The following is a 26,130-nucleotide window of genomic DNA, read 5'->3' on the forward strand; positions in this document are numbered from 1 at the left end:
TTAGCATGCAGTTTTTTGGTCAACGCCTCTTAGGAAGTACTCTAACAATAAATCTGATTCACCTTGAGAGCAGAGCATAGGGTCGAAGCAGCCAGCCTGGTAAAGCATTAAAGCGTCTGCCTAATTGTAAGCGTGCAAATACCCACATTAGGGCCATTAGAGCTATTCCGGCGCCTAAAGCGAGGCGTTTGCTCGAGTACTCGGTGGGCAGGAGTTCAAGACTTTACTGCAGTGCTGGGCCTCGGGAGGGCTGGCGATCCCCGTGCCGGGGTGCAGGAGGGTCCTGCACCAGCACGGGCAGCGCGGCTGTGCGGGCAGGGGAGCCAGCGTGGTTTTCTGCTCCGGCACTGCAGTGCTCAGCCTGACTCAGCATCGACTTGGCACGCTGCGGATCTCAGCGACAGCCGATATGCCAGGAGGTGAGGCACGGCGGCCGAGGAGCCGGCACACAGCTCACCCCGCCAGCCCCAGCGCTCGCTGGCAGAGCAGCACGGAGGAGCAGCCGAGAACAAGCCTCCGTGTCGGCGTTCATCACACTTCAGCAAGGCAGGTCCTTCACTTCACCGTGCAGACTCCTGCAACGCTTACAGTGCTCACCTGAAGATTTCTTTTTAATCCTGAGATTACTTGAAGCTACAGGAGGTACCGTATTACCCAACGGAGGTCTAGCAAGGCAGGTTTCATGACCCGCAACACCAGGCGAAGGCTCTCCAAGGGCAGCACAGAACTAATCTTAGTGAGTTCATCAATGGATACCTCTCTTCAGAAAGCCATTCCTTGCACAACTTGACAGAAAGCTGTGTGTGCATGCAGCAGCTTTCAGGATGATGACCTAATTCCATGCACTGACATGGCATGGAACAGGGTCTTACTGCTTTGTCTCCAGAAGAGCGGTAGGGATGTGCGTGGGAGAAGACAAGGCCTGACAACACAGCACTGTGGTAGCAACATGGTCCGGGACACTGGCCTCATTACTCCAATGTAATACCAGTGACATGCTCATGACATAAACATTCTATTTATTTGTTGTCATTATTACTTTGCCAAAGCAGATCAGTCTGAGGCTATCAAAACACACGATACACAAAAGGAAGCTTACTTTACACCCTAGCACAAACTTTTTATTTATACAGCCTTTTGTGAATTAATATATCCATCAGCAGTTTTCTTTAGCAGTTTTCCTCCCCCTTGGATATTAGCCTAGCAGTAAATATAGCAGTCAAACAAAGGAGGAGTAAAACGAACAGTTTGCAAAGAAATGTATCCTAGTAAACTGCGTGCAGTTTGGTTGAGATACACAAAATGAAACACAAAGGAGAAAAAATCAAAAGCTTGCAAAAATGAATTCAAAACAAAGCAAGAGTGGTCCCAAATTACAAAGGCCCACTGGGCATCAAAGTGCACCAAAGACTTTTGTTAGTCATTACAAATTATGATTTTTTTATTTATATTTTTTTTTTTACTTTTTTGATCACATGTACTTTAAAAGAAGTTTTAATTTGCTCCAGCACTAAGACCTTCCCCACATGTTTCGGCCTGGAGCACATTTTAATGGCTTAGTTATAAATCCCTGAAATTAGGGGTTTATAATGGAAACACTGGCAGGCCCTTATCTAACACAGTGCAAGCATCTTAGCAATATAGTCAAGAGTTTGTAGTTAGGTGAGTGCAGCAGAAATCTTTTTTGTATTAAGTAATTGACAGGAACTCAGCAGAAGCGGCTAACGTCAACTATGGCCCATGCTTGCTTATTGTCTGAGTCTACAGTGCAGCTGGTACCTTCCAAGGGGCACCCAGAAGTCTGGGCCTCATAACGTGCATTGTGTAATTAGGGTTAAGACACGAGCTGCCCTTCCAGGCCACCTTTCCCCCTTTCTTTCCTTTGCACCTAGGTTTACACCAATAAACAGGCTCTTCAATAAACAGTTTGCACATCATATGATTTAAAAGTTTTCCATGCTCAATATTCATTTTAAGATAGATTCTGCTACTGAGTGTGTTACTCACTTTCGGGAGCTGTTGAAATAATGGCATTTTCTTTGTTTCTCCATGATTGTAAGCTTTGCATAAAACCCGTAACAAGCAGCTTTCAATCTATTTATGACCCAAGTTCTGACTCATTCAGAAGACAGCAGAGCTACTGAGAAAATACGAGTTTCTACATCACACCTCAGACAGCTGTCACTCAAGTACATGTTACCCTGCGAACTTTGCTAATTAATGTGTTGTCCAAAAGGAGAGATGCACTGCTATTAGACATGCTTATGAGGTGAGATTGGTATGACAGGCAGATGTTGCTCTGCAGTGACAGCAGTCTTCTGATAAAAACAGTAAGGATCATTCTTCTTTTTGTTTTTTACGGGTACCTTACCTTGTTTAGCAGAGCATTCAAATGTAAATCACAACCATTTAACATTACCGCAGCCCTCTGCAAAAAAGAGGCACTGAATCAACAAAAGCTGTGTGTTTTGTAGGAGTGGTGTCTTAGATCAACTGACGATGTTCCTGTAGTAATACTTATTCCAGCACTAAAAACAAAAGATGCAAACGTGATGCAAGCTCCAGCTTTCATGCAAAGTGGTCCTTGTAACCAAAATTCATTATCATGACAATCACAACTGCGAGAAGCAAAACTTTAAAATATTGCAACAGTAGAACTCATGTTTAAGTTCCTAAAGTTTTTGTATTAGTGTTTGTTTTGGTACATGCTCCATGGAGTCTCTACACTAAGAGGAAATTTTTCATATCCAGGAAGGAATGGAATTTTTTATCCCTTTGAAGCCCAACCCCGTATCTATGGAAAGTCGTTTGCTTGGTTTTACATGAAAGTAGATTAGAAACCCAAACCTTGGAGATCCTGGTGACTTCCCTAAATACAAAGACTAACAAGACCAACCCTTACCCACTGAAGACAAAAGTAACTGTCATTACCTTAACCAAATGCAGCCTCAGGCCCCAGGACACGTACTACATTAGCATCTCATTCCATTAATAGAACACAATTCCAGTGACAAAAATTTCTAGTCATTCATTAGACTTAGAAACATTCCAGCTCTGGGGAGTTTGATGCCCCTGACATGCAGTAATACACCACCTAGATGAAGCCGGTAGTTAAGAACTAATATTACCGTTAAAGCTGATAAGTGCAATAGAGAGAGAAAATTATTTGACTGTAGAGTAAATCAGTGTCAGAATTAGGCAAAAACATCTTCAAGGCTTTATTTTTAGCCCTCTAAATCTAAATGTTTAATGATGTTAAAGCTAGCCCAAACAGTCAGAGGTATGTGCCAATATTGAGTTTGAGTACAAACCCCTGACACATCAAAGAATACACATATGTGTTTAAGTGTGCATCTGTTTGAAAAGTTGGGCCAATGTGGAAAATCCTATTATTGAAAAAAAAAATACAATGGGGAGCTCTTCAGCTAATGTGAACCGCTGTAATTCTATTGATAGCAACAGATCTGTGCTGACTTACACCAGCTGAGGATCTAATTTCATATGCCTTAGAAAACTGATGCAACTTTTTCCATAGCTACTCAAAAGTTTCTATACTCTCATGGGGATCAACTCCAACTAGCAGGTCACCAGGTGCTGAGTTTGCTTTGAATCTGAAGTCTAGTCACACAGAAGGATACTGGGACATGTGCCATCTCATTTTTACTGACCCACAGATTCCCCTCTAGTATGGGTGTAGGGTTCATGTATTTTCTGCTTTAGTCTAGTGGAGATACAGGTTTCTTTGAGGAAGCAGAAACCTTTCTTCAGGATATCAAAGTGAGAACCTGACCTGGACCACAAGCCCAGACGAGTGAGCATGATGGAAACAGAAAGGGTGAACAGAAAACTTTTTGCCAGGAATATACCAGGACTCCAAAATATGCAGAAAGACATCTTCTGTTTTTAGCCATTATTAGACTGATTTGCAAAACCAAGCTGATCTGCAGCTATCCAAAATCCACAGGTCTAAACTCTGCCCATACCTTTTCAAGCAATTTTCTTTCCTAATGCAACGGGAGTTTTGCATTAGTAGGGACCAATACACTCAGCCCTCTTACACTGAACAATGAAAGGGCCAGGGCTGGGACTAAACACTCTCCGGAGAGGCAGAGAATATGTAAAATTGTCAAGTGAGGTAATCTCTGGGGAGAATTAAGCAAACTACTCCAGTTTTGCAAATCTACAAGCTGTACATTCACAACTTTGAAATGAATTCACGGGAATATACAGTCTGAGCTTGCTGTTTTGTCCCTGGCCATTAAAGTACTTTGGGGAGGTGGGGGTAGCCCTTTGCGAGGAGCAAGTTTATTTGTAAAAGAAGAGAAGAAAAAAAACCTTTGCCATTAATTTTGACAGAGCTACTTCTCTCTCTTTTGTAATAACTAATTATCTAACTAGTGTAAGAGATTTCAATGGGCAAATGCAAAGCACTCGTAAGCCCTGCCAGGCTAATCAAGACAATTTCCAACAGGCCGAAAACAGGAACTTCCTATAATAAATAACTTAGTGTATTTACATCTCAAATTAGAACATCTGGAAGAAAAAGACTACGCCTAATGCCAAAACAGGCCTTATTGTATCCTACCACTTTCCACCACCTCCACCCCCCCTTGTTCATTTTCTTTAGCCTTTCCTTAGAACAAATACTAATCCAGGTGCAAATGCTCAATTCACAAGGAATGCAGTGAACATAAAATTACTGTAGGTTTGGCTGCTAGTAAATCCCTGCTGTTACTCACCATTGGAAGTTGTGCTGGAGGCAACAGCTTTCTCACTGACATCTGTTCGACTGGAGCATTTCACGATGGAATTCTCCACTTTTTTCTTCTCCGTCGTGGTAGAGCTATGGGACTGCGCCTCCATGATGACTTCTCATTACTTCAGCTCTCCTTGTACTAATACCTGAATGAAACAAGAGAGTCATAAACTTTAAATACTATTCAAAAGCTTAGCCCAAAACCTCTCACACCTCTCACCTGAAGAAGAGCCTGCAGCACAATTGAATTAGCAGTCCACAGGCCATTTCTGGATGCCCATCAAATCATGTTTGCATGCATGAATTCCTGAGGAATTTAAGGAAACACTAACACCAAAAAAAGCATGTTTGCCTTTAAACAGCCTCAGCATCACAAACCACTACGCTGCTTAATGGGTAGATCCATTTTTTTCAAGCCTGTTGGGTTTTAACGCACCCAGGTGAAAAAATCCAGTATTTTTCTCCTATGTCCAGAGCACTTTGGAACAATGCAAAAGAAATCAAGACAGACCTTCATGTTGACTATAGAAACCAAATATTTAAATTTCAACATTCACGCTACCTGAATACACTGCAGCAAGAATTATCCTGGCTATCTCTACACCTTGTCCTACTTCTGTAAACATCTCTCACTTTGTTTGTTCAGAAATCTAACTCAAACAAAAGTGCATTGGAGCAGCACCCTGAAAACCACAGGGAAAGGCAAATATTATTGCTGGTGGCAGATAATGAGATCACTTTCTTTTGCACAAAAACACTGAAAATGGAAAACTCTGCAAAGGTGTGTGGCTGGCTACTCTGCCTTTCCTGGCTGTTCTCAGTGTCATCTCCAGTGGTACATTAATTTTATACCCCGCAGAACACTTCTCCGTAATCTCAGAGCTTTTACATTCCTGACATAAACCCAAGCAGCCCACAAGCTTCTGAAAGCGTTAACGCTGCTTGCGCAGCAGTATATCCACACCGGGCCCCGAGACTGCAGGGATCTTGGGCTGTGAAGGACACAAGCTTTTCCAAGCACTGGTCTGCAGCTTAACTTGACGCACACCAGTCTGTCCAAGTAAGCTTTACACAAATCATCTAATATTCAGCACACGCCACGCTTAGAACCACAGTACCTGGGTACTTTGGTAGTTTGAACATGATCCTATGCAACAACAACAAAAAGTAATAATAAATAGAGTGTTTTCAGCTTTGAGCAGCACTGCAGTCATTAGCTAAAGGGATCTGAAACGGAAGGAAGTTGCACTGTTCTGCAACAACATTTGAATTAAATAAAAAAACCAAAGGCTCCAAAACAAGCCACAAAGTAAACTATAATGAAGTATAATTACATTAGCAACCTGTTTCCCCAATTCTGACAGTCAAAAAAAAATAATAAAACAAACCCCCAAAAAAGGCTACAAAGCCAATTCATCACAAACACAGCTGTCTAGTAAACCTTCCCCTTCCCACCTCCCTAGTAGGAGTTCTTTTTAATAGCACAATAAAACACTCCAAAGCCTCATTGTTATACAGTAGGGATCAAAGAAGAGCCCAATCACTAAATGAATCATTATTTAGCCAGGCAGCACAGCCAGGGAATTGGACTAGATATCAGAGACACTCTGCCACTGACCTAGTGGTCTAACCTTTGGCAAAGTGTTTTTCTTCCCTCGAGTTTAGTTCTTGCTAAAAACAGGAATAACAAAGCTCTGCATGCAATGCAAAAGTACTTCTAACAGCACTTTCAAGATCTATCTGTGAAAGTGCTATAAATATTATTGTGATGTGTGAAATGACTTCCTACCAGAACACAAAGGGGAATGTCAGGGGTCTTCAAATAGGAAGCAGGAGAGATCTAACAATACACAACTTGCAACAGCCCTCACCTGTACCCAGCAATGCACTTATCTCCTTGAGGAGAGATCTCATACGAGCTTTGCAAACTGCACCTTTCCAGATTTCTCACGTGCTTTCTCCTCCTTCCCCCTCACACACCTCATGCAAGAGCATCCACAGCTTTGGTCACTTATCAGGTATATAAGGCTTTTCAGTCCCTTGCATTGGCAGAAACTGGGGGCACACCCGCCAAGCTGTTCACCCCACGCTGACAAGAACACGCTTGTTTTCTCTGTACAGCCCTGGCCACATAAACACCAAAATCTGCCTCTACCCAGCCTCTGGCCACTGCGTGAGTCCTTCAGTGTACCCTCTTGTGACTACCCTCCTTTGAGTTATTTATTATTCTCTAAAAAGAATAACTTCCTATGCTGTCTCTGAAGGAATTTAAAAAGCTATACATTTTCAGTAGTGGTAATTTTTCTTCTGTTTTGCCTTCTAAGGGCCAAGTCTGCTGTTCAGGCAGCATCTTCATTTACAGCAAAGAATTTGACTTGGAGAGCTTGGAGGGGGAAGCTGCAGAACTTGTCCCCCATTTTTTTCTGTCCTCAGTTCACAAGCCTGTTTCTTTTGGCGAAAAAACATGAAAGAGAACACCTATGCTCCCCACTCCATTAGAAAGGAAGAAACCACATGCTCTGCCCCCGTTTCACAAGGCCAGTGGAGTGGCAAAGGCCACGAAAATGATGACAGGTACCTACAGCGGTTCCACCGCCTCTTGCCACACAGATGGCTGTGCAGATAAGAGCAAGGAGCCATCACTTACCTCCACCTCCTTCCCCACTCCACCATGGCAGGACGGGACCTCCATTACAATCTGATCCTACTACCTCTGCTCAGAAAAGGAAGGAGATGAAGGTGCTGTAAGGAGTTAATACAGCTTTAATCTCCTAAAAAGCATCCTTGGATCATCTGCAATTCAAGAGCAACACGTGTCTGCTCAGACTGGCATCCATCCATTCTCTTTGCTATTTTTTTTCTTTCCCCAACAGCCTACCAATAAGATTTTTCTGGTACTTTGGAATTTTCTTTAACAGAGGGAAGACTAGCAAATGTAAGTCCACATTTCCCACCACTCTACCACTTTCCTCGTTCATGTTACCTAGTGTGGACAATGGTATGGAACAGAGGCCTAAAGTAGCAGCTTAAAGTGAATTTTTGGTCAGAAAACTGCAGAATTGGCCATGAGCTAATATAAACATCTGCTCTTGGTACCTGTTCTGGTTCATGTCTGCTTAGTTTACACCCAGAAGGCTGCTTTTATTCATGTCAGCATGGAAGAGGGAATACTGCAAGAGTGAACTTTCTTACTCTGCTCTACACCCTGCAGCACGAGCCAATGGCCCCAGCGCTGCAGACGTTTCCTCCCGTGCCTTCCTTCCTCCACTCCCAACCCACGCACGTGTGGCAAGGGCGTCTGCAAGAATTCCAGCAGCTCCAGTTACACTCCAGTGCTGGATGAACTACATGGTGCTATGCATCGCTGGGAAAGTAAGGAAAGCCAGGAGACATGGCACGACTTGTAATTAGCGGTACGTGTTTTGGTATGTTTTTCCACACATGCCCAACAAGGAAGCACTCAACTGGAAATCAATATGGTGCCCCAAAAATATTTCTTTTTCCTGAAGGCGAACTTAAGCCCAAGTTGAAAACACAAACCAGACACGCATGTCTTCTAGAATCCTTCTCCTTAATTTTGGCTGTGATTTTTATTTTCTCTCAGAAATTGTACTGAAATACGAGAATTGCAGTCTATCAAAAAAAACATCCAGGACAACGTGAAGATTTCTTTCCACTGGCTGCTAATCCCTATCAAAAAGCATTCTGAAAATCAGCCAGCCTGACATCGTCTTCACATTAAAATACGAAGTGGTTTATATTATGGTGTACACAGCTCTCCCCAGCATGTGGGTCAGCGACTTCCCTGTTCCTGCCCCCAGGCCGGACAATATGTATCTATTCTGCAGAAAGGAGGTCTGCTTTCAAAAAAACAGAAAGCTAGTTTCTGTCAGCTATCCAGCATCTCCATGTGCATATGAATGGCAAGAAAACACTATAACAGTATAGGGCCATAGTATAGGGGCGAAAGCCTGAACTTTCATAGGTAAATAGAGGGATAAACATTCCTTCCTGAAAGCAAACATTCATGGGTTTTTTCCCATTCAACCATGCTTGAACCTTTTGTAATTTCCCTAAAGCCTGAACCCACTGCACAATTAATTCCAGATCCCCATTTTAAACCTAATCCTTCTCAAAACAGCAACCTGCCTGCAGGTGTGTCTCTTCTTTTTAAATCATAAATGTAAACTTTCACCAACTGCATATTAAATTGGAGGAAATTTAGGAACAAGCTACTGGTATGAACTAGTTAAATGAGGAAACCCATTTCTCTTAAAAGGAGTGTCAACAAATGACAATATGTTGGAAATGTATTTCAAACAAAAAAATTCTCTCAAGCAATTTGAAATTATATAATTTCTGGTCCTTAGGTATGCTGGTCATAAAACTGGACCCCACAGTAGTAAACATAATTATATTAATATACTGGGGAGAAAAAAAATCTTTTTGTTCATTTACTCACAGTGCCAACTAACCAAAACCAGTAGAGCAGCCCCTCTGCCTGGAAGAGCAGGAAACATGACCCTTTCTGAACATACACTTTGGTATTCCAAGAGATCTTCAGCTCTGTGCTCCTTTTCCTCTCTGAGTTACCTTTTAAATCATTGTATTTGTATTGCATATGTTAGTTTTGAAGGCCAGATCATGCAAATATTTATTCATAGGAATAGGCTCACTGACTTCAACAGGACTAATTGCTTCAGTCTAACCGCTTGGGCAGGAATCAGCATCTAAAATTCTCAATTTGTATGTTAGACTGTTTTTTGTTTCTTGCAAACATAAACGGTCTTCTGCCTTTATTTGTTATATTTTTTAAGGGGGTATCTTTTAATGTGTTGGGTTTTAAAAGAAAAAATAAATAAATCCTTCCCCTGTTTTATTCGATGCTGCTGTAGTTGTATTCAATTCATTAACAAGTGGTTTGCATCCGCTGAGAAGAGCTGTCTGAAATAGCAGTGTCACAGCATTCATCATCATTACATCAGCAGTAGGGAAGTTCATACTGATTGCTATCAGCAACCAGAGTGCCCCAATCAGCGTGCAAGCAAACATAGCATGTTTAATTTTTCAGAAACTACTCTGGGTAGTTAGGGTGTTCATAGGTACTACTTTGATCCACACTACTGGAAGCAGTCTTTGGGGATACAATACATCTTGAACAGCACAACTGTATGAAAGTGAAAAACACAAGGGGAGGCATGAAGAACAATCAGGAAATTACAGTCTCTCTCAACCATAAAGGACCCTTTATCAATTTTATCAAAACCGGTTACACCGTTCCTTGGGATTATTTAAGGATAAGAAAAAAAAAAAAAAATCTGTCTTGTTCAGATACATTCAAATGCAAAATTTACATGAGACAATCTTATGCTATTATACAGGAGCTATTTCACACTGATTTATACAGGCTTGATTCAGGTACATTTAACTTTCAAAACCCACCTAGATTTCAGCATTGCTTTCTATCAAACCTGCTGGCAAAGCTGCACTGACAAAGTTACCCCTGACAGTACTTGCTGAAAAATACGCAAGTGCTCAGACATTTTGAGAAATATCTTCCAGTTGTAACATTAACCTCTTGGTACATCTCACCATTTTTATGATAGCTATAGGAACTAATCTAAATGCTATATATTTTTAAAATAGTTTTACCTTTTCTCAGTTCTTTGTAAGCTAAATCAGAATTCTGCAACCCCCATTAACTACTCCTGGGCAAATTTTGTTCAGATTCTTCCCTGCTGAGACAACTGGTCACAATAAGACTAAGACAGATATAAACTGCACAAATAGTGGTCTTATATCCACCATACATACAAACCACAACAAACCATTAGTAAGTTGGGAAAAAAAGGTATCATACTTCGCTATACTTATCTCCGTTTAAATTACATGCATGACCTATACATGCACGATCTATACATGCACTAGTGGCTAACCACATAATTCCCCTACATCTGTTTTAAAATGCAAAGTAAAATTAGAAAGAAAGAAAAAAACAAGCAACCCACACAAACACCCCGAACAGAATCAGATAGATGGCTTTGTTGCTTGAAATTAAAAAATACCCCAAGTTACAGGGCACCACATGTATTAATACAATCTTTCCAAATTCATTACTATCTCCTGTCTTCTCCTGTGTTACATTCCTTTGATTTCTTCCCCCCATAAAGACTGAAAAACAACTAGACCTAAAGCCTGGTTAATGATGATCTGATCTGTTCCTGATAGGTTAAATACCTCATGGCAACAATAATGCAGGATCACAAACACAAAGGCCATCGGCTAGGCAAAGCAGTGCTATTAGCATCCTCGTGATTAAGATCCTAAGTGAGAAACTCTTCTACGGCATACACTGAACTACTGATCAAGTGTAATAATTGCTCGACTCCAGAGGAATTACATTTGCTTACATCTTTCTGCTACAGATAAGCTGGATTACCCAAAGTTCTGAAAATATTTAAAACATACAGATACAGTAGGATCAGGAAGTGGCACTTTCTCCTGAGGCAGCACCTCAGTTGCTTTTAGTACACATTACCCACATACTCTTACAAGTAGATTATCTCTACTTTTGTTACGGGATTTAGAAAGCTGTTAAGTATAACCCCAATTAAATGTTTTTACTATTACTTCAACAGATTAAACTCTGTATCTAAATAAAACAGCTTTCCACCAGGAAAGAAGTGATTCATAGTTTCTTACCCAGTAAACAGAGTTTAATGGACAAAAACACTGAAGGATTCAGGTCAAACTGTCCACATCCAACCAGTTCATCCCTCACAGAAGCTGTTTGGGGACATGCAACACAAAGCTGAGGGATACGGAGCCAGAACTTACAACACATCTTAGTGGCTTTACAATGCAGATATGATGTATCCTCTGAGGTAAAAACTTATAATCCATTCATTACCCAAGAGTCTTTAGAGTAAGTAACTGAGCTTTAAAATGAAAAAAGAAAAAACAACCTAAAACCGCCCCAAAAACCCAAGCCCACAACCAAAATCAAGGAACCAAACCAGGTCATTAACTCTGCATCTAAGCATTTGTTATTTTAATCACATGGTCTTGGGTTTCTTTATTCCTCATTTTGTCTCTCTTACAAACTATCTAAATACAGACACTGGAAAGAACAAAGGCTATTTCTTAAAAAATAGAAAGTGCCACGTATTTTTCAAGTCTCCAAATCTGTAAATATATTTGGGGAGGTAGGTGGGTTTAAAACGAGTAATACACTTACCCTTAAGAAATCAGAACTCCTGCCAATTAAACTGCCTAATATTGCTAGAGAATTCAGCGTAAGCTGTGTTACTGCTTGGTTTGCAATCCTGCATGTCCTTGTGCTTCAAACTCTGCAGCAGGAAAAACTCTAATAATTATGTCAAAGTAAGATTAGCTGTAAAAGAATTAGCGGGGAGGGGGGGGGGGGGGAGAGGAAATCTCCTGTGGACTTTACTGTTTGTAGCAATAGGTTAAAATGAGCAGTGACACTTCAAACTTCCCTACCAAGTCTACACTCAGTTTTGCCCCATCTTTCTTCAGGAATGCAGCAGCACTAAATCCAAAACCAACTTCAGTAACAGCACTGTGAATTCCTTCTGTAAAACACTTGTTTTATGAAACCTGAATTAGAGCATTCATATGCTTAAGATTTGAAAGGGCAGAAATACACAGAGACGAGGACAACCAGCAAGACTTGCTGTGCTGATAACATACCCTATGGCTTCCTCTGCTGATACTGTTACTAGCACTAGGAACACTTATGGTGATGATATAGGATGTTTTCTTCTTTCCCTTCTTGCCAGTTTGTCAACAAACAGCTTGGTAAAGCAAATTACAAACATCTGTATTGGGTGTGCTTTGCATCATGATTTATTTAGTTCATCAAATAAGAAGTCACCACAACTGCCAGAGAAAAATGCAGAAATGCTCTAATTTAGAGCACCAGCACTAAACGTGAATTCCAATGGCATGACCACTTTCTTCACACTTTTTGCTTCTCATCAATCCCAAGAGATGAAAGTTTCTTTAGAATCAAAACTAGATCAATATATCAATGTCAATCGATACAGGAACAGAGCTGAAGGAAGAATATATTTAATGTACATCTACTGCGAAGATGTGCCTTCTGTTTCCAACTTATGATATGCAAATGAAAGAAGACTGTATTCCGTATTTTACAATTAGCATTTTAAAACAAGATAAAAAGAATCAAGTAGAATGCTTCTGAAAGTGCCGTGTTTTCATCACCAGTCCCATTTCTGGAAGCCTGTTTATCTCCTCAGCATACTCTCAGGTTAAGGGATGCCTTCATCCAGAATTTCACGTTCTAACCCAACACAGATGTTTTAACACGTAAAAGAGCTAGGAAAGCTCCCCATATCCAGGAAGAACTTCAAGTGTGAAAGGTAGTTTATAAAACTTTATCTTCAGCTTTTACAGTTTACTTTAGGTTTTACACCTGTCTCATAGTAGCAGTAAAACTGCATCATGATTCCTTCACATTTTTATAACTCGACAAAATACAACAGCACAACTCTGAACTGCTGCAGTATAAATTACTTCACAATCCACTATCCCTGCTCAAGTAGTGTAATCATAGAATTATACAGCTGTCCTATTTTCCCAGAAAAAAACATCCATAGTGAATTGAAGAGCCAAGCAAAACCACACCAAACCACATGTCCTGTTAGTTAAGAATCGGTAGTGCTAGGATTTCATTTTAATATACGCGGCTCAGAACAGCAGACATTGTACTGAAGTGACACTAACTTGATCTGTGTTTCTGACTATTCGGTTCCAGGTATTCATACATCTTGTCTAATGAAGGCTTCATCCTCTCGGCAGCTGGATGAAGTATTCTTTACACGCAGTGGATTTTCTTGACATTAACAAATTTGTATGTAAAGAAAACAGAGTATCATACGAAGCAGCAAACATAGTTGGGGGAGGTTCAGCTCTAAACCACCAAAAGGTTACTTGGGTCCTTTAGCCCTGAGCTAAATATCAGATATCAAAAAAAAAATACAGCAGCATTTTAAGCATCATTTTTAAAAAAAAAAGGATTGTCTTGGTAATCAGTGCAAAAAATAACGACATTAGAGTGGAAAGTTCAGCTAAGAAAATTGTTCAATCAGATCTCTTGGTAGTGGATTCTGATATTATCAGTTCTGACACCCAGCAACTATTTAGAGACAAACGCATTCTATCCCAATTAGTTCATCCCTTGTTGTAATCTAAATAATCTTGCAGGCATTTTTAAGATCAATGTATTGTCTTGTTTCTTGTTCTTGTTCTTAAAAAGAGAGAGAAACCAACTCTTCAGATCAGCAGCCAATTTAATACTCTTTCAAGGTAACGCAGGTACAATTTATATGTACAGCGTATACCACAACAAAACCACAGTATGATGCCAGCACAATCTTTAAGAAAGTTTCCCCCTGTATCTCCGCAGAAAGCGGCCTTGAAAGAAAGGAGGGATTAGAGTGAGCTGGAAGGTAGGGAGGGGACTTACCTCAAACCCAGCCAAGCGGAAATCAGAGCAGTAATTCTACAAGTCGGCAGAGTACACTTTTAGAGCTATAATGGTGTGAAGAAGTGCTGGGCAGCATTGCCTGAAGGCAGCACTAATACACTGATGACTAATGACTGGGCCATGCAGACAATGAATTTGGGGGTTGAAAACTAACAGAAACCGTGCAGCACCTTGACAAATGGGCTTTCAAAATTTCATTCACTGAATAACCTTTAAGCACAAAATTGGCTCAAGTCCTCTCGGGAATAACATGACACACGTTGTTGGACAATAAGTATTTTCCTTTTTAATTAAAACTATTACACCAAATACATAAACATGATTACAGTGAATAAAACATAAGTTAACTATTTATGCAGCTAGAAAAGACCGGACCCAGAATTTGAGGTGCAACACCGTTCTTTCAGAAGGGTCAAACGAATCCTAGGGTTAACTACCTGATTCACTGAAATTCACCCTTGGCAGAATACATTTTCCCTTCTTTGACACTTAAAGGAGAATGAGGACTTCAAAGGTATGTTTAATGAGCTGCTACAAACACAATTGGTTAAAAGAGGCTCAGAAATTATGTACTAAGAGCTGCATTGTGCTTAGAATTACAACTGAAAAAGTCTCATTTTAAAGAGCCCAGTCAAAGTCAAGCCCCCATAAAACAAATCAAGCCTCATATAAACTTTGTAACCTTGTGTACTGACAAACACATTAAAACAACAGAATGCCTCTTTACAGGAGCTTTTTCTCAGTGCAACTCGAATTCCAATTAGAAAATAGCAATTTTGGCTATTTTTACAGACAGAATGAAATATCTAAAGTGTCTCTAAATTAACAAGTACCACTTGCCATAGACAGCATCGCCTTTAGCAGCTCCTAAAAACTTCAGAAAAGGATCTTAAAACAGGAAGCTTAGTGAGCTCATAAAACTGTTGTTGGAGCCAGGAACACATAGCATATTTAATCTGAAAACTGTGAGAGCCTACAATGATTTCAGCAAGATCTGAGGCATGCCCTCAAGGTTTGCTGGGATCTGGGATTAGGGAGTTGATAAGAACCCTCTACTGCCCATGGACATGTTTTTCTTCTGCAGTTAAACACAAATGCATAGAGACGTTTGACTGCTGCTTGGCGTTACTGCTCAAGTTATATAAAAGCTTTGCAGCTCCTTTTGCTGTCAATATATCAAAGTTTAAAAAAATCATCAAAGTGTGAAATTTCATTTAAAGTCTTTGCCAGTCTACAGCTCTATTTCACAGACCTATCAAATAAAAGTAAAGATGAAAAATGCACTCAAAGAACTTGAAAAGTTTGCAGCAGCACCCATACCCTATTTTTGTTTATTCTGTCTCATTTTATTTGATTTTGAAGTATAACAAATCAATTCCCTTATAAAAATGACAAAGTCTAAAGGGAGGACCTCTATAAAACCTATGGTTAAAAGACAACTTGAAATCATTATTACAACTGAACCTTTTGTTGAATAAAAAGCTTCCTCTGTAGCCATTTTAGTGTTTTAATTGCCTAACTGCAAGCTGGCAGAAAATTTCTTGAATCTTCCAAAACAATCAGAATGTCTACAGAATATGAGTGCCAGAAAAACTAAAGCCTTCTTCAAAGTATTCTTTAGCTAGGGATTTACAACAATTGCATAAAGAAGAAAAGTCTGACTTTTAAGATAATCTACTATAGTCTAAAAGCATTAACATTCCATTACTAAGGTTTTCCTGAGGATTTCATGACTCATTGATTCACTTTTCCTTCAAGTCTGCTTCTTCTTTGTACATTACTGTCTCCATATAGTTGAGTGCATGCAACACTGATCATTAAACTGCTTCCTTCCATAACTCCAAATAAATCCTGCTTTAATAACCATCAGATTCCTTATTTATCAGGCAAAGATGACTAACTTTTCACTAACACTCTAAAACACAAAAATATGCCATTCCTTCCTTGAATACGCAGGATGAAGTTCAAACGCGCTACTGAGTGAGTGCAGGTAATGGAATAGCTTTCCCAAAAACTAGGCAGGAAGTGTAACTGGAACTTTTATGGGTCAGTACCAAAAGCAAACATTTATCTTGTTAAAAAATAAAGTAATCTGCAAGATGAACAAATTTTAACGATATCTCAAAACTCGAGTATTTTGGTGTCTCTAACACCAATTCCAAAATAAACAGAAATTATTTATAACCATTGCCACTTTAATTTCTTAGTTACAAAATGTTTTTTGTGTTTGAAAATGCACAACGTATCTTTCACAACTGAAGATTACTTATAGCAGTAAACACTGTCTTGGCCACCGCACGCCTTCTGAAGCCAAAAACATTACTCCACTTAAGCAGGAAAATGCAGGTGATGTCTTTGTTTTGTAGTACTTCCGCAGAAATGCTTTGGAAAACAGCATGTCCTACTGAAAACCATGTGCAATTATCGGAATGCAAGAGTGCATTCATTTAGGCAGCTTAAGCCATAGTTTTACTTCCACTGCTGCTTAAAAGAATATATATACACTGAGGGAGTTATTTTCTTACTCATTCTTCTTACTCATTCAAAAGTCACATAATCCTGCTTTTAAAGAAATAATCCTCCCCCCTTAAAATAGCCTTCTCTCATAGTTACTATTATTTATGTATTTAGAATTGGGCTATACACCAAACTGGAAGTATTTACATACTAGCTAGTTAAACCCAAACCTTCACTATATAAACAAACTCTCAGGAGGCTGCCTACAGTTTACATTGCTAAACTCATTCACCATTACTTTTAATATATATTTCCTCCACTGAAATACAGTGGTGTGGGCACGGCAGTTTTTACATTTTAAGGTTACTTTACTTTTAAAACACGGCATTCGTCTTCCTTCAAAATAATCATGACATATGTAATTAAGAAACTGTCAGATCATTATTAATTTTTAATAAAGGACCTAAATGAAATAATTATGGGAATCAATCAGTGAGGCACCTTGCCAAATTACAATGCAATTGCACAAATATTCAAACTACTTAAGGCCAGTTCTTGCAAATTTCCATCCGTAACCTCGCTGAACACCACATCAAAAACAATTTTGTAACACAGAGAAACTTGGTGATTTCTCACCATTCCACCGACTTAAACGGTTTCAGAACAGATGCCCTCCTCATGCCCAGAAAGAGGGGCAGCCGCGCCCTCTTAAAAATGTTTGTTGATTTCATCAGCCGCATATCTCAAGGCCTGTGAAAAATCACGCTTCCAAGTTTTTCTGTAGCACACACAAAAGAAATGAAGTCTGCACGCTGAAGCTTAAAAAATCACGTTTATTGAGCCTTGAAAATCGAGCGGGAAGTCGCAAGGGCGCAACGGCGACGAGTATTTTGCTGCGGGTTGCTACCTAATTCTGCCTCAGCGCAGCAGCCTCTAAAACGTGACACTGTGTATCAAACGGGCAGCTACCCCTACCTTTGACTAAAAGGCTCTTTGAGATCCGTACAGTCCATCATTTCAAACTGAAGTGGCAGCTGGAAAATGTGGAACAGCTGGCAAGGAGCTGAGAGAAAATGTTTTACGTAAATATATCTACACGCAAACTGGCAGAAGGCCACGGACACCGTACCCACAGGACCGCATCAAAACTACGCACCAGAGGGTCAAAAGAGGAAATTTGGGGGGTGGGGGGCGGCGGGGAGGCGGCGGGGGTCCTTTTACCTTTTCTCTTCACGTGGTGCGAGGATTTGGGAGCGGGCACTGCCGGCTGAGCGCCGGCGAGCCCGTCCGGAGGCGCAGGAGTTGTGTCAACACCCCGACTTTACGGCTCATTCAAACCGCAGAGGAGCCGCTCTCCCCGGACCCCTCAAAGTTGCGCGACGCGAGGACGGGCCGCCGTGCCGGCCCGGGGCGGCTCCCGCCAGATCCCCCGGGGGCGCCTCCTCCGCCCCCCCCGCCCCGCCGCCGCCGCCGGCCGCGGGCAGCCGCCCCGCTCCTCCCGCCGCGGCCCGGCCCGCCGGCGGCCGCCCGGCTCCCCAGCTTGACCCGGTGCCAACGGCGGCAGCAGCGAGGAGCGCCGCGCCGCGCACGGCCCCCCCCCCCCCCTCCCCTCCCCAAACACACACACACACACACCACACACACAAAAAGGCGGACGCACCCCCGAGCACCCACCCCCGGCCGGGACGCGACTTTCCCCCCACCCCCCCCCTCCCTCGCCCTCGGGGAGCCGCCGGCGGGGAACAACGGCCGGGCGCCCCTCCGCCCCGCCAGATGTGACAGCGCCTTCTGCCGCGCTCCTCTCGCCTTTCCCCCTGCGAAGTTTGCGGCCGGCGTCCCGCCTCACCGGCGTGAAAACGCCCGGGAGTTGCTCGGGGAAGGGGTGGGGGGGGGGGGTGGGGGCGATAAAGAAGCAGCTGCCGCTCGCGAATCGGCAGCTCCGCCGCGGGACGTGAGCGGCCGAGCCCGGGCGGGCCCGGGCCCGGAGCGGGGGAGTGCCCCCGCCTCTCCCCGCACCCTCAACTCCCGCGCGCCCTGACAGCCATTTTGGGGGTTAGGCACCTCGCTGCCCCCCACCCCCCGCCTCCGAGCTAGGGAAGCGGGAAGGGGGCCGGGAGCGGGGAAGGAGCGCTGGCAGACGAGAAGAAAAGTGGCCCGGAGCGGAGCCCGGGGAACAAAGAACTTCTCGCCCAAGTGGGTACGTACCTGCCGCCGCCGCTGCCGCCGAACCCCCGCGCTGCCCATGGGCGAGGGCCGGGGCCGCCGCGGCTCGCCCCCCCCGCGCCGTTCCCCCGCCGCCGCGGCTAGCGGGGCCGGCCCCCGCCGCGGCCGGCGGGCATTCTCCGGGGGGTGGGGGGACGGGGGACGGGGCACGACGCACGCGGGACAGGGGCGGCAGAGGAGGGCCGGCGGCTGTCGGTGGTGGTTGTTTTATCCCTGCCCGCCTCCCGCGGGGGAGCAGCCCGCGCCTCTGCCTCTCCGTGTGGGGGTGTGTGCGTGTGCGTGTGTGTGCGCGGACCCGACATCAGTTTCAGTGATCTTGTAATCTGATCCCTTCTGACTCACTCGCACTGACTGACATTTCTGATTTGGTTCAACAAAAAGAGCGGGGGGGGGGGGGGGGGGGGGAGGAGGAGAAGAAGAAGAAGAAGAGGGGGAGGGAAAAAAAAAAACCAACCAAACAAAAAAAAAAAAAAAACCCCAACAAAAACCAACCTAACCCCAAACCCACCGCCTGGTATCAGAACAGTTTTCGGAGGGGAGAGGGGACCCCCTCCGGCCCGGCCCGGCCCGGCCCGGCCGCCGCCGCCCGGCATTGTTTTGGCTCGGTGCAGCCACCGAAGGAGGGGAATAAACACATCGCGCCGCGATACTCACGTGTCGGAAAAGTTGTTCCCTTTTGCTTTCCTCCCTCTCGCACGCTCCTCTCCGCCGCCTCCTCCAAGTTTTACAGATGTTGCAGGGCTCCCCGCCGCCGCCGCCGCCGCCCCCTCTTCCCAGCGCTGCCCTCTGGATCGGAGCAGGGGAAAGGCTCTTTAGGGATAACTCCCAGTTTCCAACACCCTCCGCTAAACTTTCCCCCCCTCCCTCCCCTTCCTTTCAGCGGCGGAGAGGGCTCCGCTCTCCTTCCCCCCGGCCCTCCGCCCGTCCGGGACGCGGCTGACTGCCGCCCGGGGCGCGGATGCCCCGGGCCCGCCGGGAAGCGGGGCCGCCTGCCTGGGGGAGCGGCGGAGGGCGGAGGGCTGCGCCCCGGGGTGCGGGTCGGGCCGCGGCCTGGCGGGCTGCGCCGCGCGCTCTCGGCATGACACCCCCGCTCCCCCCTTCCTCCTCCTCCTCCTCCTCCTCCTCCTCCTCCCCCCGCCATCCCCCCGGCCCGGCCCGGCCCGCCCTGGCGGCGGCCCGAAGGCGGCGACACCCCGCCCACAGCCGGGAGGCAGCGGCGGGGCGACGGCGGCCCCCCCTCCGCAGCGGCCCCCTGCCCCCTCGGGTCGCGCTTCCTCCCTCTCCTCCTCCTCCTCCTCCTCCTCCTCCTCCTCCTCATCCTCTCCCGCTCCATCCTTCAGCTCAGCCTGCATCTGGCAGCCCCGTTTCCCCGCGCGGCGGTGCGCCGGACCCCGCCTTCCTGCCGTCCTGGGGGGCCGGGGCCTGCCCCACCCCCCAAAAAATCAGGGCTTTTTTGGGGGAAAAACCCGGAGGGCACCTCCGGGCGGGTCGCCTGCCCGCGCCGCGGCTTCTGGGTTCCCGTGTGCTCTGGCGGCGCAGGCTGACTTGACTGACGGACTTCAAGGAAAGTTTCACCTCAGCCACGTGACGCTGAAAACCACCGCTTTCGGGGAAAAAACGCAAGCTCTCGGGCGAGGGGAAGGGTGCCGGCGGTGCCTTCGCCGGCTCCTCCCGGCCCAAGCCCGCCCGCCAGCCTCCCCAGCGCCCTGCCGGGCTCCGCCGGCCTTCCCTTCACCCTGCCCAAGAGGGCTCCGGGCTGCCTCCCGCCATCCCTGCCCCTCGCCCCCGGGCTGCGGGTGAGCCGGTCTCCCACAGCAGTGCACGCTGCGGTTCAGAAGCAGCAGCAACCGGGACGCCGAAACTTTTTCGTTGCGGTACGTCCACCCTTCGGGAAATGATGCGTCCTGACGAGACGCCTTGCCTTTTTCTAGTCCCGCAGATTGCTCCCCTGGCGCTACAAGAAGTCTGAGAAACCATAGATGAGCGGTATCGCAAGCACTTTCCGTCAAGTCAAAAGGTGGGGCTGGCTCTCGGGAAAAGCGTTATGTATTTCAATTGTTGCCATCACAATGTCAAATACTTCATGTGCACCTTTGTTCATAACCTGGCTCGCAACAGACCCAAGTAAAGATTTCTTACTGATGTAGATGATTTAGCAAGGTACCTAAGCTCGGGTGACCCTAAGCGTTTGAGAAGTCCCACAAAAATCAGTCGTTCTTGCAGGAGGGCATGTTTGCTGAGGGAAATGAAAGACAAGCCTTTGATGCTGTGCATTTCATAAAGCTTCCCTTAGTCTCGCCACTGAGAGCGTTCATTTTATTACAAAACAAAGCTGGAGGTTATTTCTGGTTTGGGGCGACTGGGTTCATGAGGTTTTTTTAGAAAGAAAGAGAAGGCAATCTTACCTGACCTAAAAGCCACTTCAACCCAAACTTCCTCAGACTCACTGTTCTTTTCCACCTGGAAATCTTCTCTGGGTGCAAAGGGGTAGCTTTGGAGAGATGCCTGTAATTTTATGGATGTCCCAGGCACGGTCAGACCAATCGCACTGGCAGTCCCAGGCACGCTCATTTGTATGCAAGTTTTACAGCACCAGGACGGTACACCCTGACTTTCAGGACAGACACAGTGGTCAGATGCTTTCACGGTGAGCGAGGGGCGCACGTCGTCCAACCTGCCACGCACGCCTGCGCCAGAAGATGCCCAACGCCCGACTCCCGTGCGCTGCTTAGAGTTAAAGGCAAGCGCTGGGACGCAGTAGAAAGGATGACAGTTTGTGACCTGGTGCCATGACTCTGTAGCCAGCGACTTCACTGCGTACCAACAGGCAAATCTGCCCCTGCTCAGAATGAGCCACCTTTGGTTGCCCAACCGATACCGCTTACAGGCGTAGCGCTACGTGGGGAGGAGGCATGTGCAACAGCAGGATCTGAATGCAGATATGAAGAGCTGATATTCTTCCACCTTTTTTCATCTTATGTGACTTCCTTTTCCAGTCCCATTTTCCTAGGAGAATGTTAGCTGTTTCATGATATTACGATAATAATGATATGGTACTGCAGATGTTTTGGTTTAGATATATGTATATATATATACCGGGGGGGGGGGGGGGAAGGGGGGAGGGGGGACGGGGAGGTGTACAGAATGTTTAGGCAAACCTCTGGTCCCTTTAGAGATCCATTTAAGAGCTATATGATTCCTTCAGCCCGTAGTTCCTCACTCGCTTTTTCTGCTTATTGCCTATTCCTTTGTATTTTTGCAATCAATTTTTTTCTTAAATTTTTTTCCCCCTCTTTGCATAATGAAAGCCCTTAAAAGTAACAGGGGAAATTAACCAACATACAAAATGTTACTTTATGAAAGAAATAAATTAATGTGGAAAATCCTGCTTCTCTAACCATTTATAATCCAGTATTGGTGATCTTAAGATACTACTTTTAACAACAGATAGAAAAGATGTTCAAACAGGGGGCATGATTTTAACTTGAGGGTGGCCCTTCAAATCAGTATTCCTCTTAGACTTTTGAAAAAAGAAATTCCTATTTCCTGAGAGTCTGGACATCTTGTCACGTCATAAAACTACATTTCATCTTTCTTTTTGTTTGTCTTTTTTTTTTTTAATTCTGATTCACACCAGCTCTGTTCAAGGCACACATCTCTGATTTAAGATTAAAAAACCCAAACATTTCACTACACTCAACTCGCATCAAAATTAAGACAGACAAGAAATTTTAAAACTAAAGAGCAAATAGAAGGCTTTGAGCTCTGCTTATGAAAAATAAAAAAAGACTCCTGATGCATTTCTGAGCAGTGAAAGTCTTGAGAGAAGGGAAACACAAGAAACAACCAAGGTTTCTGCCTGTGCCTGTCTGAATGGTCAGGCCAAGCAGAAAATAAAATACGAGGGAGAGTGGGTGACATTTGCCATTTGAAACGTATTGTAAATGTTTCAACACCTTGACAATGAAGTGCATAGCAGAAGCTTAGAGCGTCCAAGACCCTTCAGCTAAACAAAATGAAAATAGGCAGCTCTGTTTAGGGAGGTGCCTTTCTTAACATCCATCTTTCATGTCTGCTTCAGAGGAATCATACTTGAAAGACACGATAGCAAGACAAAAACTATATATTAATAAAATGTAATGATTTTTCCACACATCTGGATTGCCCTTCCAAGAGAAACTGACCTCTGAGACTTGTCTATAATGTTCCCCTGCAAATAGGAATTGGCTCTTGCAGAAGACCTGTTGGACAGTGCCAAAACCCATTTCTCTGACAAAATAGCACAACCACGGGACATCTCTGCCATAAGTTGTATCACACACAATACTCCTGCATTTCTTCAGCCTACCTTATGTCCCCACTTCTTCTCAGCCTATGCTTTGAAAATTACAGGCCTCCAGGCTGCGTGCTTATATTCCCTTTTTGCTGCACCCGTTGTTCCAGGAAAGCACAGTCAGAAGGAGCAGGCGTTCTGCTGACATAAGCTGCAATGCAACAGACCTGATATTAAGTCACACCAAGAGCCAGTCTTCTCACCACTCCCAGTTGCACCACCCTCCAGTTTCCCTCCAATCCTAGTGAATACTCCTCTGGATGCATTCAAGGACCTTAACTGTTGCTGGTTATCCAGGTGTCACCCACTAGCAGTCAAAGCTATCAAGATAGTAATGTTTTTGCCAACAGGCAAATACCGTGTTGGAATAAAGTCTGTGAAATGGACACATCTGCTGTGCCTTCCCAGGGGCAACCTCAGGTGGAGCACTAGAATATGGAACAACAGCACCGATTTCTGGTCATTTAGGCAATATCCCTCACAAGAGAACTTGGCCAGTACATCCTGCTCCACCTTGTTGCATGGCTGCCGAGTACAGCAGAGACGTCTCAAGAAGGAGCTGGTGGAAGAAAAAGAGGGGTATGAGGTGGTACCATGTCAAAATCCTCAAAGTCTGCAGAAGTTGCAGCTGGGCGTACAGGGAAAGGTGCATGGCCTAAGGTGGGATGCGGAACTGGGGTGTGGAGGTGACCACATTTGGGAGAGACAAAAACCTTACCTGCAGTACTGACAGGGAATTGATGTAGGGAAGGCAAATGGGATGGATGGGGCCTGAGTAGGGAAAGAACTAATTAGTTGGACTCTCTTATTTTTGAAAGAAATTATAAACTGATGTACCACTGCACACTAGTCTAATTTAGGTCCTTAATGGGAGCCAGTTTTTACTTTTTTGTGAGAAAGGCAGTATAGTACCTGCTATATTCCTGGAGGAAGACTGGGAGACAGACTACTGAACTTGAATAAAAAAATTGGAGCCAGTATCATGATTTTTCTTGCAGTCTGCTTGCAATTTTTTACCTTTCTAGATTAATGGCAATAGAACATAACATTGTCATGTTGTGGAACATACTTAAACTTACATAAATATTGCAGACCTGAATTATTAGTCAGGGAAGTTTGTTATTTACTTACTCATAATTCTTTGCATTTCATTTATCTTATAAGATTAAACTTGTCTTATGAATTTCACTATCAATTTCCCTTTCAGAATTTCTTTTGCTGACACATTTCACTTTCCAGCCTCACAGAATTCTTGTTTTGCTTTAGAGTCTTTCATTATTTGGATTTTTGATTGTTATTAGTGCCATCGAGAAAAATGGAAAATTGTCAGCAAATATACAGATTTTTCAGAATAACAACCCTCATTCAAGAGTCTGAATTTTCTAAGAATGCTCACTGTAGCACTTCACAGACTTTGACATACATCATTCCTTCTGGTGGTCCCTAGCAAGGAACCTCTGTGTCTTTCTACTTCTCCTACTAACATTGGGGATCTTGCTAGATTTCAGTGGAAGAAGGACTGATCCCTAGTGATCAGGATTATCTTTCTACTCTAGCAGATTATCTCTTATCCACCATCCTCTTTCTCTGAATGTCTAATCTAACTAATCTAGCTAGCTATTTATACCATATTCATCACTATTTTTTTTTTTTTTTGTAATGCTGTACAATAAAACAAATGGGTCAAGGCCCAGTGATTTTTTTTATCCCCTTCCATCTGAAATATGTAAGGATTTGTATTTTTTTTTTAACTCTGCTGTGATTGGTGAAGGAAAACTAAGGCAAAGAGCTGGGGTTTACACATGGGCAAAAAGAGCATTGGTTTCTGCAGAAATTTCTGTACTTTTGGGCTGGCTACATAGAAAGTCTGAGCTCTCCAGGTCTTAAATATAAACTTTTGTTCACAACACTTTTACCCTTTTTGACTTCAGATGTATGGTTTCATTAAAGTGCTTCATTGTTATGAACATCATTTTCATAAGGAGAATGTTTTCTTCTTCCAGGAAATTTAAACTGCTGCTGTTTTGTGTGAGGTATTTTGGTATATGACCATAAACATACCAAATAAACAAGCAGAGTGAGTTTCCCTTATTTGCTATTTAAAAGCACCCCATACATGTTAATTATCAGGCAGGGAGCATACGGGGAAAAGCACGGTCTCTCTAACAGGCCACATCCAATAAAGACACCAAAATCATAACATTCCACGCAGAACAAGCATAAATAATCTGTTTATCTCCTTTTTGCCATGCTATAATAAGAAATGAAATTGCTAACGGTGCTGATATTTACGTTGTTATAATTAGATAGATCATCATTAACATCCCCTTTAAATGATCTGGGATACTTTCAGCCTCTCTCTAGGGAATTGTCTCAGCTTCTCTCCCGACTGAGCCGTCGAACTACACGTGAAAGGATTTAGCAGTATTTTGCAGGGTGTAGTCACAAGGGCTACTCCATCCAGGCTATATAGACTCTTCTGGCAGAATTTAAACCAGTTCTTTGAATAAAATAATCTTTATCACAAAAAAGACAGTTTTTTCCTAGCATATCCAATCCTACTTTAACATTACCTAGTATAGTTGTGTCAGTCATGGGTGGGAAATATCACATATATAAAGGATCCATCAAAATGTCTTTTTTTTTTTTTTTTTTTTTTTTCAGTTGTTGATGCAGTGAATTGGAAATACACATTCTGAGGTGAAACATGGCATTCAGACACTCCCCTAGGAAACGACTAGGTTTTTCCCTAAGCCTTAAATCTACTAGCCAACATTTTAAAGTTAAAGCATTCTCAAATACCATGGAAAACTTGCGATCTTCAGACTT

At 43.8% G+C, this 26,130-nt stretch overlaps 1 protein-coding gene across 2 annotated transcripts in view; it reads right to left on the reverse strand.

Annotated features, from left to right (window-relative positions):
* GLI3 (GLI family zinc finger 3) overlaps nucleotides 1-19,722 on the reverse strand; it is a 210,176-nt gene extending 190,454 nt beyond the window's left edge. For both annotated transcript variants that reach the window (XM_049816123.1, XM_049816122.1), the window contains exons 1-2: nucleotides 19,623-19,722; nucleotides 4,740-4,902 (exon numbers count right to left, since the gene is read on the reverse strand). In XM_049816123.1, the coding sequence (XP_049672080.1) occupies nucleotides 4,740-4,863 (124 nt within the window). In that variant the 5' untranslated portion in view covers nucleotides 4,864-4,902; nucleotides 19,623-19,722. The remainder of the gene's footprint in view (nucleotides 1-4,739; nucleotides 4,903-19,622) is intronic.
* Between the last annotated feature and the right edge of the window lie 6,408 nt (nucleotides 19,723-26,130).

The sequence above is a fragment of the Accipiter gentilis genome, chromosome 14 (assembly GCF_929443795.1).
Source record: "Accipiter gentilis chromosome 14, bAccGen1.1, whole genome shotgun sequence".
Taxonomy (NCBI): domain Eukaryota; kingdom Metazoa; phylum Chordata; class Aves; order Accipitriformes; family Accipitridae; genus Astur; species Astur gentilis.